At 48.7% G+C, this 12,797-nt stretch overlaps 1 protein-coding gene across 2 annotated transcripts in view; it reads left to right on the top strand.

Moving 5' to 3' along the window:
- Positions 1 to 11,879, top strand: part of LOC133354495 (uncharacterized) — a 49,573-nt gene extending 37,694 nt beyond the window's left edge. For both annotated transcript variants that reach the window (XM_061571379.1, XM_061571378.1), the window contains exons 14-16: positions 3,138 to 3,199; positions 3,849 to 3,988; positions 9,092 to 11,879. In XM_061571379.1, the coding sequence (XP_061427363.1) occupies positions 3,138 to 3,199; positions 3,849 to 3,988; positions 9,092 to 9,929 (1,040 nt within the window). In that variant the 3' untranslated portion in view covers positions 9,930 to 11,879. The remainder of the gene's footprint in view (positions 1 to 3,137; positions 3,200 to 3,848; positions 3,989 to 9,091) is intronic.
- Positions 11,880 to 12,797: the final 918 nt, after the last annotated feature.

Raw genomic sequence — 12,797 nt, 5'->3', positions numbered from 1 at the left:
CACCGACGCTAGACTATCCAGATTTTACTCGGCCATTTATCCTGGATACCGACGCGAGTGACACGGGGATTGGGGCCGTCCTGTCCCAATCTAGGGATGGCGTCGAACACGTAGTGGCTTACGGAAGCCGCGTGCTGTCTCCGGCGGAGACCCGCTACTGCGTTACTCGTCGGGAACTCTTGGCCATAGTACATTTTCTTCGCCAATACCGGCCGTATCTATACGGCCGTACGTTTATTGTGCGCACGGATCATGCTGCTCTGCAATATGCCCTGAGGGTTGATCAACCGTCTGGCCATTTGGCACGATGGTTGGAAACCCTGCAGGAGTTTTCATTTGAAATTCAGTACCGGAAGGGATCGCATCACACGAACGCGGACGCACTTTCTAGATTGCCGCAGGGGTCCCCTTGCGCTTGCACTTCGGGCACAAATAGGTGCAAGCGGGTTCCGCTGCCACCTCGGCTGGTTATGTCCGCTGTGGAGGTGCCTGAGGCTCCCGCATGTCCAGAGCCGGCTGATAGGGTTTTGAATTTGCCACGTTCGGTATGGGTCCGCGAGCAATTGCTTGATGACTTGCTGGGGGCTTTGCGGGGTCGGGCTGCGAAGGTAAGGGGTGGCTCGCTGTCCGATGGGACGCCGGGAGCTGCTCTCTGGGATGGCTTGTTGATGTGGAGGGAAGGCTTGCACGATCGCTGGCGTCTTGTTGTGCCGGTGTCGCTGCGATATGAATTGATTCGGATTCTGCATTCGGAGAAGTTGTTACATCTTGGAGTGCAGAAAACCTTGTTGACGTCACAGCGGGATAATTTTTTGGCACGGCATGATGACTGATGTCGTCGGGCACATTCGGGCGTGCTCCGACTGTGCCCGACGGAAACCGCCTAAACACTCATATGTTCCGCCAGTGCAGTCCATACAGGTGTCACGGATTAATGAATTAGTGGCGTTGGATATTTTGGGACCCTTTCCGCCGTCCGCTCGGGATAACAAATTTTTATTGGTTGGAGTGGAATATCTTTCCCACTGGCCGATGGCCTGGCCCTTAGCCGATCAGTCAGCGGCGTCTATCACGGAGGCGTTCTTGTTCGGATATGTAATGGACAAAGGGGCACCGGAAAGGTTGCTTACGGACCAAGGGCGAAATTTTTCTTCTAAATTATTGGCTGAGGTATGCGCTGCACTGGGGACCAAGAAGGTACGGACGTCTCCCTACCATCCGCAGACGGATGGGATGGTTGAACGTCTTAATCGGACCCTATCGGCAATGCTCTGTCATACGGTAAGCGAAAAGCAGGCTGATTGGGATTTGCATATCCCTGGGGTGCTCTCTGCGTACCGGATGACGCCACATGCGTCGACGGGGTACTCGCCTTTCTTTTTGATGTATGGCCGCGAGAACGTGCCGCCGGTGGACGTGCAGCTGGGCACGGGGGTGAAGGGTCCTGTTAAGCCTCTCCCCGATTATATTCGGGACACCGTTCGTCGCGTGGCTGAGGCGCGGGAGGGGGCCCGATTGGCTACTGCCAAGACCCAGGTCCGGAACGAACGTTGTGCACGACGCTCGTATGGTGAGACCCCTCGCTGGTGGGGGGCATGGCCTGGCTGCACTGCCCGCAGGTACCGGTGGGGACCTCCCCTAAGTTGCATAGGCTGTGGCAGGGGCCGGTGGTGCTTATTGAGGTTCCTAGTCCGCAGTCCGCGCGTGTTCGGTTCGGATCGCGGCGTTGGTACGTTCATACGTCCCGATTGAAACCTTATGTGGCCCCGTGGATGGATGCGTCATCTCCTAATGTTGCCTTGCCGGTGTCTGTCGCGACCGACGCGCCACTGACTTTGCCTGTTCAACCTGCAAGCGCGCCTGTCGTGCCTCCTGTAGACGGACCGGCTGTGATCCTGCCGGACATGCTGATTCCTGCTCCGGGTGGGCCTACCACGGCGACGGGGACAATTGACCCCGCTGCCCCTACAACCCCACCTCGGGCGCAGTTGCGGGAGGGCTCGATGACGGGCCTCTTTGGGGAATGGGACGCTGGGAGTGATGGGCCTCCAACAGCGGTGGGCAGTTCCAGTCCCGCCGTTCCTAAAACCCCGTCAAGGCCACGGTCCGCGCGGGGGGGCACCCCCGTGTGGGACAGCCCAGCGACTCGCACGCGTTCTAAATCCCTTCCCTTTCGTTAATTGTTATTGTTCTAATCTCCGTTGTCTTCTTATGCCTGAGTGTCATGTGTTGCTCGCATTATTGTTGTTCTGTTGCAGCCGAGGACGGCTGGCTTTTTCATCAGGGGGGGGGGGGTCGTGTAATGCGAGCAAGAACAGGGTGCTTGCTGGCCTCTGCGCCGCCAATGGGAGCGGGGTGAACGGGGGGGGGGGGGGGGGCGGAGGCGGAGGCAGGATAGAAGGTGGAGTTTGGGTCACGTGAGAGAGGGGGATATAGGGAGAGAGCCGGAAGGGGAGAGGAGGAGAGAAGAGAGTGAACCATGGAGGGAGCCACACTGGGAGAAGTGGCGCCATTGCCACGTGGTCGGGAGTCATAGGCGCACTGCGGTCCAGCGGGCGCGGGGTGCGGCCAGGCCAGCGGAGCGTGCGGGATCGCACGGAGATAGAGAGAGTCAGCAGAGTGTGCGGGGTACCCGAAGGGCGGTGTGGCCAGGGGCGGGTGAGGAGAGAGCACACGGAGGGGCCGATGGAGACGGCGGGGCGAGAGCCACACGGAGCGTGCGCGGGGCGCACGTCGACGAAGACGGCGAGGGTCGGAGCAAGGACCAGCGGGTGCGAGGAAAGAATCCAATAAAGGACCAACGGAGAGCGACATCTTGTGAAGGAGTCCTTTATTACATTATCACTACAATCAGCAGGGGTCGGTGGAGAGACTTGAATTTGATGAAATAACAATGTTCATGAGTTATACGCTGAAAGTATAAGGTAAACTTCTATGTCAACCACAATTTCTTCCCCGTGTGGTTCGGATACACGGCACAGTTATAACGCTGCCATTGCAAATCATGGCAAATAAACGAAATTAAGGTTTTGTTGGGTTATTTATGTAACCGTATAAATAAAATTTTGAACTGTTCACCAGTGTTACCACTTATAAGTCTTGATTGACAGCTAATTTCTGCTTATATTTTATTATAGGTTGTGTTGACAAGGGGCCGTGTGGTCAAAGGAGCTCAAACCAGTCCTACATCCTACCAAAGGTGTGTGTATTTTCTGGAGGATACTAACAGGATTTTATGTGTGTGTTTGTATGTGGGTAGCCGTAGTGTCCTGGTTAGCACGCTGTGCCACGAGCTTGGCAACCCGAGTTCGATTCCCACTCACAGCCAGCACCAGTAACGATTATCTGAACCAGCCCTGGGCCTCCCCTAGGTTCGACTCACTGAGTACCTGGTGCAGTGTGTAGTAAATATTGCCACTGGGGAGACAAAGGTGGCCGGGCGTGGTATTGGCCACCTACCCCTTTGTGTGTCGTGCCAGCCTTCATAGGCGCTATTCGCGAACAGCACTTGCCCCAAAAGTCTGTTAAGGTTAAAAGGGGGATATTTGTCTTGTGTGGGTGAGTGGGTGAGTGAGTGGATGGGTGAATGTGTTGCTGTGACCTGCAGCACGGTGATTGAACACAGTGTGGATGAGACGTAACAGTAAATCTAGTGGATTTACTAAGCTAACTGGAGCAACCTGCAATTCATTGAAGCAGTCTTCATATTTTGCATGTTTGCTGACTACAGTCATAACTATTCACTTCAGCCATCAATCTACTTACTGGATCCCTTCGCGTTTTAAATTTCGCCTTTGCATTGCACCCCCGCACCCCCTGAGCTCTTGTGATCGCAACGCTTCTTGCAGGAGGACGCGCGGCACGTTTCAGCTCCGCCTCTTCAGAACACGCACAACCAGAGAAGCGCGTTTCTCGGTCACGAGCCCCTGCCTGTCGCCCCTCGCCTCTCCCCGCGCCCAACGTTCTACAGCAGCGACGGTGCAGCCAGGTGAGACGCCAGGGAGGATGCGACGTCCCTCGCACGGTTGGCTACGTACGGTGCCAAAGAAGTTCAACATGCATACAAAACGATTTACTATTTTTATTTTACCAGGTAAGGCCTACTGAGCTATATAGCTCTTTTTCATAAGCGACCTGGCCACAGGTGATAGCTCAAAGAAGTGGCTTATCATGTGGAAATTTCGATTTAAAGCTTTCGTGACTGCAGGGATTCATCTTGTTGGTTCTTTCGGTAAAGTTACGTAGAAGGGAAGTAATAAAATAAAAAAATAAAACATAATAAAATAATTCTCACGACGTTTCGGCTGCAACGCAAGCAGCCGTCTTCAGGTGAAGAATGAGACACTACCAAGCTTGGAGCTTATATATAAGCTGGGTTGAAGGTGGAAGAAGAGCGCCTTGACAAAATAATTTGCATATCAAGAGGAATTTAGCATATTCATGGAAATGCGTAGGAGGTGGGCGGGGGGGTTTCAAAGTCATATTATGCCCATGCATTATGCAGGATTAGCAGCATCAAAGGGAGGGGGTAGCATTAACAAAGGGAGGGGATGTTAATAGTATGTAGAAGCAATGAAACATGTCAATGGGATAGCGGTGGTAGGAGACCCGCAGCGGAGCAAATAATGCATTCCCTGTGGAGAACACAAGATACACAGTCAATGCCAGTGAGACCTGAAACACGGTAGGACAAACACCTCAGCCATGGCAGATCACTGTTACAATTCAGTGGGCTCACATGACATTGACTTCTCTAAGACAGAGGTTCTCTGCAAGCCATCTGGCTACCATGAGAGATTCGTTCATGAGGCGATCCACATATACAAACACAGAGAAAATTTCAACCGAGAAGATGGATTCTAGCTCAGCAATCATTGGAAGGACGTAATAAACCATTTCGGATCTTAACTGATTGTTGTTCACGTTTACGGTGACTTTCAGACCGCAGTCCACTCACAGGCATTGACTGTGTATATTGTGTTCTCCACAGGGAATGCATTATTTGCTCCGCTGCGGGTCTCCTGCCACCGCTCTCCCATTGACATGTTTCGTGGCTTCTACATACTATTAACATTCCCTCCCTTTGTTAATGCTACCCCTACCCCCTCCCTTTGATGCTGCTAATCCTGCATAATGCATGGGCATAATATGACTTTGAAACCCCCCTGCCCACCTCCTACGTATTTCCCATGAATATGCTAAATTCCTCTTGATATGCACATTTTTTTGTCAAGGCGCTCTTCTTCCACCTCCAACCCAGCTTATATATAAGCTCCAAGCTTGGCAGTGTCTCATTCTTCACCTGAAGACGGCTGCTTGCGTTGCAGCCGAAACGTCGTGAGAATTATTTTATTATTTTTACTTTTATTATTTTATTACTTCCCTTCTATGTGACTTTACCGAAAGAACCAAGAAGATGTGGAAATGTATTGCAGCCAAATACTCTAAACGAATGTTGATTCTAAATGTGGAGGTAAAAACCGGAGGACCCGGAGAAAAATCCACTCGACTACGGGGAGAACATGCAGACTCCAAATATACAGGCGTCAAGGTCAGGATCGAACCCACGACCTACTGTATACACTTATGTATGTGTAGGGGTGTTATGGAGGGGCTGTTATACAATGGGATCACACGGGAAAGAAACACAGTGGGCGTGGCTATGTCGGTGCACGGGAAGGTGCTCCCAGCGACGTCCGCATCGGGCAGCCTGGGGGGCTGACTCGGAGCTGGGATCCCCCGGGGCCCCACCCCTCAGCGGGGGTTTTGGTATAAAAGGGGATGAGCTGGAGGGCTCGGGGAGAGATGTTGAAGCTAACCAGTGAAGACAGAAGGTCGTCTAGATAGAGCCCTGGACTCCCCTGGATCGCCGCCCTTATCAGGGCCGAACAGGATCGATCCAGCGGCGTGGTCCCGAGAGCCAGAGCCGGTGCTCTTGTAAGAGCTGGTCTGGGACTCCGGGTACCGTGAGCCCGACTTACCAGTGTCGGCTAGCGAGCCTCCCCTAGCCCGTTAGTGGAGGACCAAGAGGTAGGCTAGGCGTAGCTAGAGGGTGTATTCCCAGTTAGACGGGTGAGGGGGCCGATACCCCCTCCAGTGTTGTATGTCCAGTGTTGTGCTGTACCCAACACGGAATAAATACGTGTGCCTCCAACCCCGGCGTCCAAGTCTCCTGGAACATTATTACATATGCATACATATGCCTAGCAATGAGTGGGCGACAGGGTAGTGGCACAGCGGTGATGCTCGCGCCTCACAGCGAGAAATTCCTGGGTTCGATTCATATCTCGCGTGACTTATGCGTGGAGTTTATATGTTCCCCCCCTGTGTTGCATTGGGTTACAACTGGGTTCTCTGTTTCCCTCCCATAGCTAAAACAAGGAAAGGGTGGATGTCTAGATGGCATCTCTCTCAAATTTCTCAATGAAAACATTCGTTACCACTGGTGATAAGGGAGAACCCATTGGGGTACCCTCAATTTGTTTGTAGAATGTACCATTCCAGGTGAAGTATGTGTTGGTAAGACAGTGCCTTACCAAAGTTGGTAATCTGGATTCAGTCCTTGTTGGACCAAGTCTTCAATGATTGCAATGGTGTCGAGTACAGGTACATTGGTGAACAGAGAGACAACATCGAAACTGACAAGCAAATCATCTGGAGACAGTGAGATGTCCTTGATTAGAGAAACCAAGTGAGCTAAGTTAAGTACAGCTGAAGTGGACTTGCCCGTGAAAGGAAGCAGGGTCTCAGACAGAAATCGGGCCAGTTTGTAGGTGGGTGAGTTAATGGTGGAGACGATAGGATGGAGCGGGGTACCTACTTTGTGGATTTTTGGAAGGCCATAAAATCTGGGTGGTCTAGCAGCCGAAGGTTTTAGGGAGCTCTGCTTGGTTTGATCGATTAGAAAAGTCGATTTAGTGATATTGTTGGTTTTTGTGGCTAGGCAGTTGGTGGGATCTCTGTTGATTTTGGTATAGCTGCTATCATTAAGAAGGTCCGGAATTTTGTTGTTGTATGTGGTTTTATCCATGATGACAGTGGCATTGCCCTTGTCGACTGAGAGGATGATAATATAATCTCTCTTTATTAATTGAGCGAGTTCAAAACGCTCGTCCTTGCTGATGTTGCGAACGGGTGTCTTAGCGTTTTTGAGGATAGCAGCGATTTCAGATCTAGCAACGTCTGCCGGGATGTGTCCCAAGCCTTTGAGGGCTACGTCGGCCTGGGCAATTATATCATCCACTGGGATGTGTTTAGGGGTGACTGCGAAATTCAACCCTTTAGCTAGTACCGATTTTAGGCTGTCGGAAATTGGGATGTTCCTCTGATTGATGACAATTTTGTTAACATTTAACTTTTTAACGTGTGGCTCTGGCTTCTTTTTTGACAGGAGGTTGAATTTAGCGATCAAGTTAACTTTACATTTGGTTGACATTGAAGTAGCAGAAGAGACTGTCATGTTTTCTACATGGTCCCAATCAGAAGTGGACATTTTATCAGTTAATTTTAAGTGTGATTGTAAGAGAGTCTTGTCTAAATTATCAAGTTCAAATCGGAGCAATCTTATTCTCTCTGAGATTAGCGATAGGCTAGTTTTGAACAAAATCCGTTTAGCGTTAGGGGAAGTGACAGCAGCAGATGTGAGTGTAAATGCGATCGGTATTACCTTGTTATCGCGGCATCTCTTGAGAAAGGTTAGCGACTCGATCAGGTGAGCCTTGTTGTCTCGCAGTCTGTCTTGCAGTCTGTCTTGCAGTCTGTCTCTCTCTCTCTCTATGCCTCTATCTTAGATCTCTCACATGTCCTTTGGATTGCACTCTCATGCTTACATGTCCTTTGGATTGCACTCTCATGCTCACATGTCCTTTGGATTGCACTCTCATGCTCACATGCCCTTTGGATTGCACTCTCATGCTCACGTCCTTTGGATTGCACTCTCATGGTGCTCATTCATGCTAATCTCCCTCCCTAATTCCTCTCTCCCTAATCTCCCCCATTAACACAACTGACGTGCTTGCGTCCGTGGATGGAATTTCTTTCCAGCTCAGACCCCGCTTGCTTGCCCATCGCCACATATATAGCATTGTTGTAACTTCTCTCTCGCTGGTTCAGCAGTTCCACTGCTGGATTATATTTTTTCCACCTGAGGACGACCGCTTGTGTTGCGATCGAAACGTCGTGATTTATTTAATGTTATACCTACGTGACTTTACCGAAAGAACCAAAGAGTATGGATTCCTGCAATCACGAAAGCTTCAAATCAAGATAGATGCGTTATAGTAAATAATATAGAATATATGGTAAAGCACAGTCTGCAATAACGCGTGAGATGTGTACTCAGGCTGAACAAAGACTGAGGGGCTTGGATAGCATAAAAAAAAACATCCAGCAGCATCCCATCTTGTGTGATGCTACACAGAGGCAGCCATACAGCCGCTTATTCCTACTCGTGCGACAAAGTTCTGTTTACTCGTGTGCGTCACATCGAATTCGCATTCACATTATAAAAAATGTGTTCCCTATTACATTAATTGTGGTTATATCCAATTTGTGTTATGGAAGAACAGACTGTATCCCTATTCTCAGTGTGGCTTTCCTGGGTAAATAAGTAATGATTACTACTATATCAGTGAAAAAAATAAATGTGTGACCTGTAATATGTTTAACTTTCTCACCGTAATGTTTTGGGCCGTTACGCAAGCAGGAAATCGCGGAAGAGGCGACGTAACAAAATATTACTTTTTTGTGTTAGGCCCTAAGTTTATGCCATTCGCAGATGATTGGAGAAGAGAGATGGTAGTTTTATAAAACAAGCAAGAGGTGATAGCACAGATAATGAGGATAATTCTCTTTGATCACAGCCCCAATAAGAACGTGTGTGAGAAGCACAACATTTGTATGTGTCCTTCTCCACACCTACGAATAAATTGTGGCACTAATGTAGATGGTCAAAGTTCGATTTTTTTACCCTTGTGTGGTGTAAAGCAGCGGTGCAGTGGTTAGCACATTGCACTATGAACCTCGCCACTCTGGGATTGACAAAGTGCTATGAACTATTCATAGTTATGCTCATATTTAATTATCTTCACAGGTATTCAACGTTACCACGAACAGATGGGACAAGGGCAACAACTTTACCAATTCCACAGCAGAGAAGGCTCACGTTGCCTCTGCAGACCCAGCACCAATACGACACGTTTACCGGCCACTCGAGGGGCGCTTTGCCCGTGCCACCGATGTTCACAGGCAAACAATCGAGCCCATCGTCCCAGACAACAGACAGTCCACTACTCCGAGCATCCAGGCAAGAAGATCATCGCTTAAGGGTGGCACCTAGGTGTGCAGAAAACCTGTTTCCCCCAACACACAGACACACATTCAACACCTTACCCCCAACACCCAGACACACAGACAACCCGTTACCCCCAACGTACAGGCACACATTATATCCCTTACCTCCAACACCCAGATACAGAGATTATTCCTCAGCCCCAACGCACAGACAGGCCTCCAGTACCTTACCCCCAACACCCAGATACACAGACAATCCGTTTCCTCCAAAACCCAGACACATAGACAATGCCTTACCTTCAACACCCAGATACAAATATAATTCATTGCCAGCACAACCCGTATCTTCTCGCCAATCACACACCCAGTTACCCCTCCCACCCAGATCTTCATACAAACCCATTTCCATACGGCCTGATTTGAGCGGCTCTTATTTACTCACTCAGGCCAAATACTCGCAGAGCGTGTCACCCCAACCACACGGACGCAAGCACAACACGTTGCCCGTGGTGGCATCGCCAAGGCAACCTCAGACGGCCCCACCGCTGCCATGCAGGAGTTCCCGAGCGCAGACCCTGCCCACTCCGCTGCCTCCTCAACTGCCAAAGCGTTCGCAAAATCAGTACGTGTGTGACTAGGCTGCACGCAATGAGATACAATCGTCTAAATTACTGGGAATATTTTCGGATTTAAAATGCGATGATGGAATTTACAAAGTAACGTTTATGGAAATCTTAAGAAGGATGATTATAAAAGGTATTCGGTTAAAACCTTTAAAATATTTGTAAAACTTTGTAAAATGGTTGAATGATATCCTGTTCAAGTTTGTGAATTGGGAATTGAGTCGTTCTATGTTCCATGGTCTGTTTTGAGTGACCACAGTCGCACACCACAGAGTTTAAAATTTTCCATTGGTTTGTGCAGATGTGGTTTAGGGTTGTGGCCCATGAGCTGAGTGGAAAATTTTAACCAGGGATCAGCATCCGGTCTTCCATGACATGTTTGTGAAGTGTCGTGATCTCCATTCGGGGTTTCAAGCATCATCAGGGTGGAAGTTGCATTGTTGAAGGTTAAGTGGGTGGGTCCAAAAGGGCTTGCATAACTTCAAACGGTGGTGAGTGACATTTTTGATATCCTGGTGGATGGGGAGATGTATGTTTCCTATGCATCGCTGGACTTCCTGAATGGATGGGGAAGCTACGTGCGATGACACAGGAAGCCAGGGCATTGGGGTCGTCTTGGGGATTCCATGTCATTGCATCGTTCATTTGGACATCAACAAATCGAGTCTGTAGCACCAATGTTGATGCTCCCCATCTTGTGGGTGCCAGTTTCTGGACCAGATTTACCCTTATCTTCATTTTAGTGGCTACCTTCAGGTGATCGTGGAAGGTTAGGGTGCGGTCCAAATTCACTCCTAGGTAGGTCGGAGCGGGGTCATCTTGCACAGTGTAGCCACAAAAGGACACTTTCAGGGTGTGCTTAACAGTCTTGTTACGAAGATGACATGCAGCTACTCGGCTGAGCCTCCATGTCCGGAAATATCTATCTATGGTGTTTAGGTCCCCGTTCAAGATGAATTCGATGTCAATGAAGGTGACTGCTTGAATAGCCAAGGCAAGGTCATCCACGTATGCAATATGTGCTAATTCGTTGGTGGCGCATCGCTTTTGTAAATAATAAAGAGCGACGGCGTGAGTGCTAAGCCAAATGGACACATTGCTCGACATCGTCCATAGTAGGCATATTTGAGGCAGGGGGGTGATCCTTACGAACTTCATGTAGGTCTTTAAATCACAACCGTGTCATAGTTCGATGACATGTCTACAAAGGCTGTACTGGTCTTGGATTTCTAGGATCTGGCCTCGATGTGCATTGCAAGGACCAACATTTGGTCACAGCAACAGCCTTTAGGCCAGAAACACATCCATAATTTTCATATTAAATTAATGGGAAAAGCCATTCAAATTAACAGAATGTCGTTTTACTCATGTTTTTTGAAGAATGTATCACTTACGTAAATCGAGGGATACCTGTACAGCGCTTTGGCAATCCACTGCTGGATGAAGGCCTCCCCACGCCGTCAGTCATGGGGGTTGTTTGGCTGCTACTTTATCCAGTGGTCAGTGTGGGTTGGTGAAATATAAATTTAAGGGGAAACTGAATATACTACATTGAAATTATAAGAATAAAGGTTTTCAGCCACGTTTAAATGTATGAAATTGTTTTGAACATGTAACCAATATACTTTACAACATTTTATTGCATCATAACCATGAACATTTGAAATATATTTGGGTAACAAAATACCCTTGTGATTAGAAAAATATATTTTTAGTTTGCAATGTTTTGAAAAAAGTTATGTAAGTAAAATGTAACCGTAACATATCGTGCACCTACACAAATGAAATATACGTTTATTGTATTCAAACGGTATTCAAGTGCACGCACACTTTTATATGTACCTGCTTATCTTAAATTACATTACTGTATATGCGTTTTACATACTACTTGTTTCAATTACAATGCATGTACTCATTTTTTATATGTACTTCTTATGTTCATTAAACATGTCAAGCTCAAATGAGCATTGAGGCATTGGTGCTCATCTCTTGTTTACAGCTCTGGACCAGTGGTGGAAATTACACATTTCTATGGTGGGGATGGGTCTATCTATAGGACAACCACGGTTGAATTGTCCAGAAAGTGATGCTTATTTTATCGACCCACGGTGGCAAGATGTTAACTACCTCGCCTGGTATACAAGAGGTTGTGGGTTCAATCCCAACCCTGACGCCTGTATATTTTGAGTCTGCGTGCTCTCCCCGTGGTCGCATGGATTTTTCTCCGGTATTTCCCTCCACATTTAGAAACATGCTTTTAGAGCAGTGGTTCTTAACCTTTGCTGCAGCCTGCACCTCTTTGGATCTCAATCTTAAAACATGTGTAGTGACATTATTGTTTCTTTCGGTAAAGTCACGTAGAAGGGAAAAAGTAAAATAATACAAATATAAAACAAAAATTATCTAAAAATTGTGTAAGAATTTTACTTGTTTTATATTCTACGGACTTTATAGCAGTAACTGGACGCATCATGTTGGGGGGGGCGAAGAGGACATCACACTGTGAAGAAATAGCCGCAGTGTTATGTGTATATTTATTGCATGTGTAATAAAAGACTCCGTCAGGCACTGCTGGTCTCCGCTTGTCTTTTATTCAGGTTCTTCTCCGCACCCTACTGGTCTCCTCCACGGACCAGCTTCGTCTCTCGCGCGCCCCGCGCACGCGCTTCCTCCTCAGCTCCTCCACTCGTCCTCACACCCCGCTGGTCCTGACAAGGGACCAGCGTCTCCTCTCGCGTGCCACGCACGCTCCTCTCGCGTGCCACGCACGCTCCTCTCACGTGCCCCGCACGCTCCTCTGTCAGCTCCTTCTCCCGCTCCGCACACCGCTGGCCGACGGTGTGCCGAAGCCCCATCAGCCACGTGGCTGATGGCGCGGCGGCC

Source organism: Lethenteron reissneri, chromosome 47 (genome assembly GCF_015708825.2).
Source record: "Lethenteron reissneri isolate LAM-NWPU_2019-01 chromosome 47, ASM1570882v1, whole genome shotgun sequence".
In the NCBI taxonomy this organism is placed as follows: Eukaryota; Metazoa; Chordata; class Hyperoartia; order Petromyzontiformes; family Petromyzontidae; genus Lethenteron; species Lethenteron reissneri.
The sequence above is the reverse complement of the archived record's forward strand: the minus strand, read 5'-3'. Positions and strand labels throughout refer to the sequence as shown.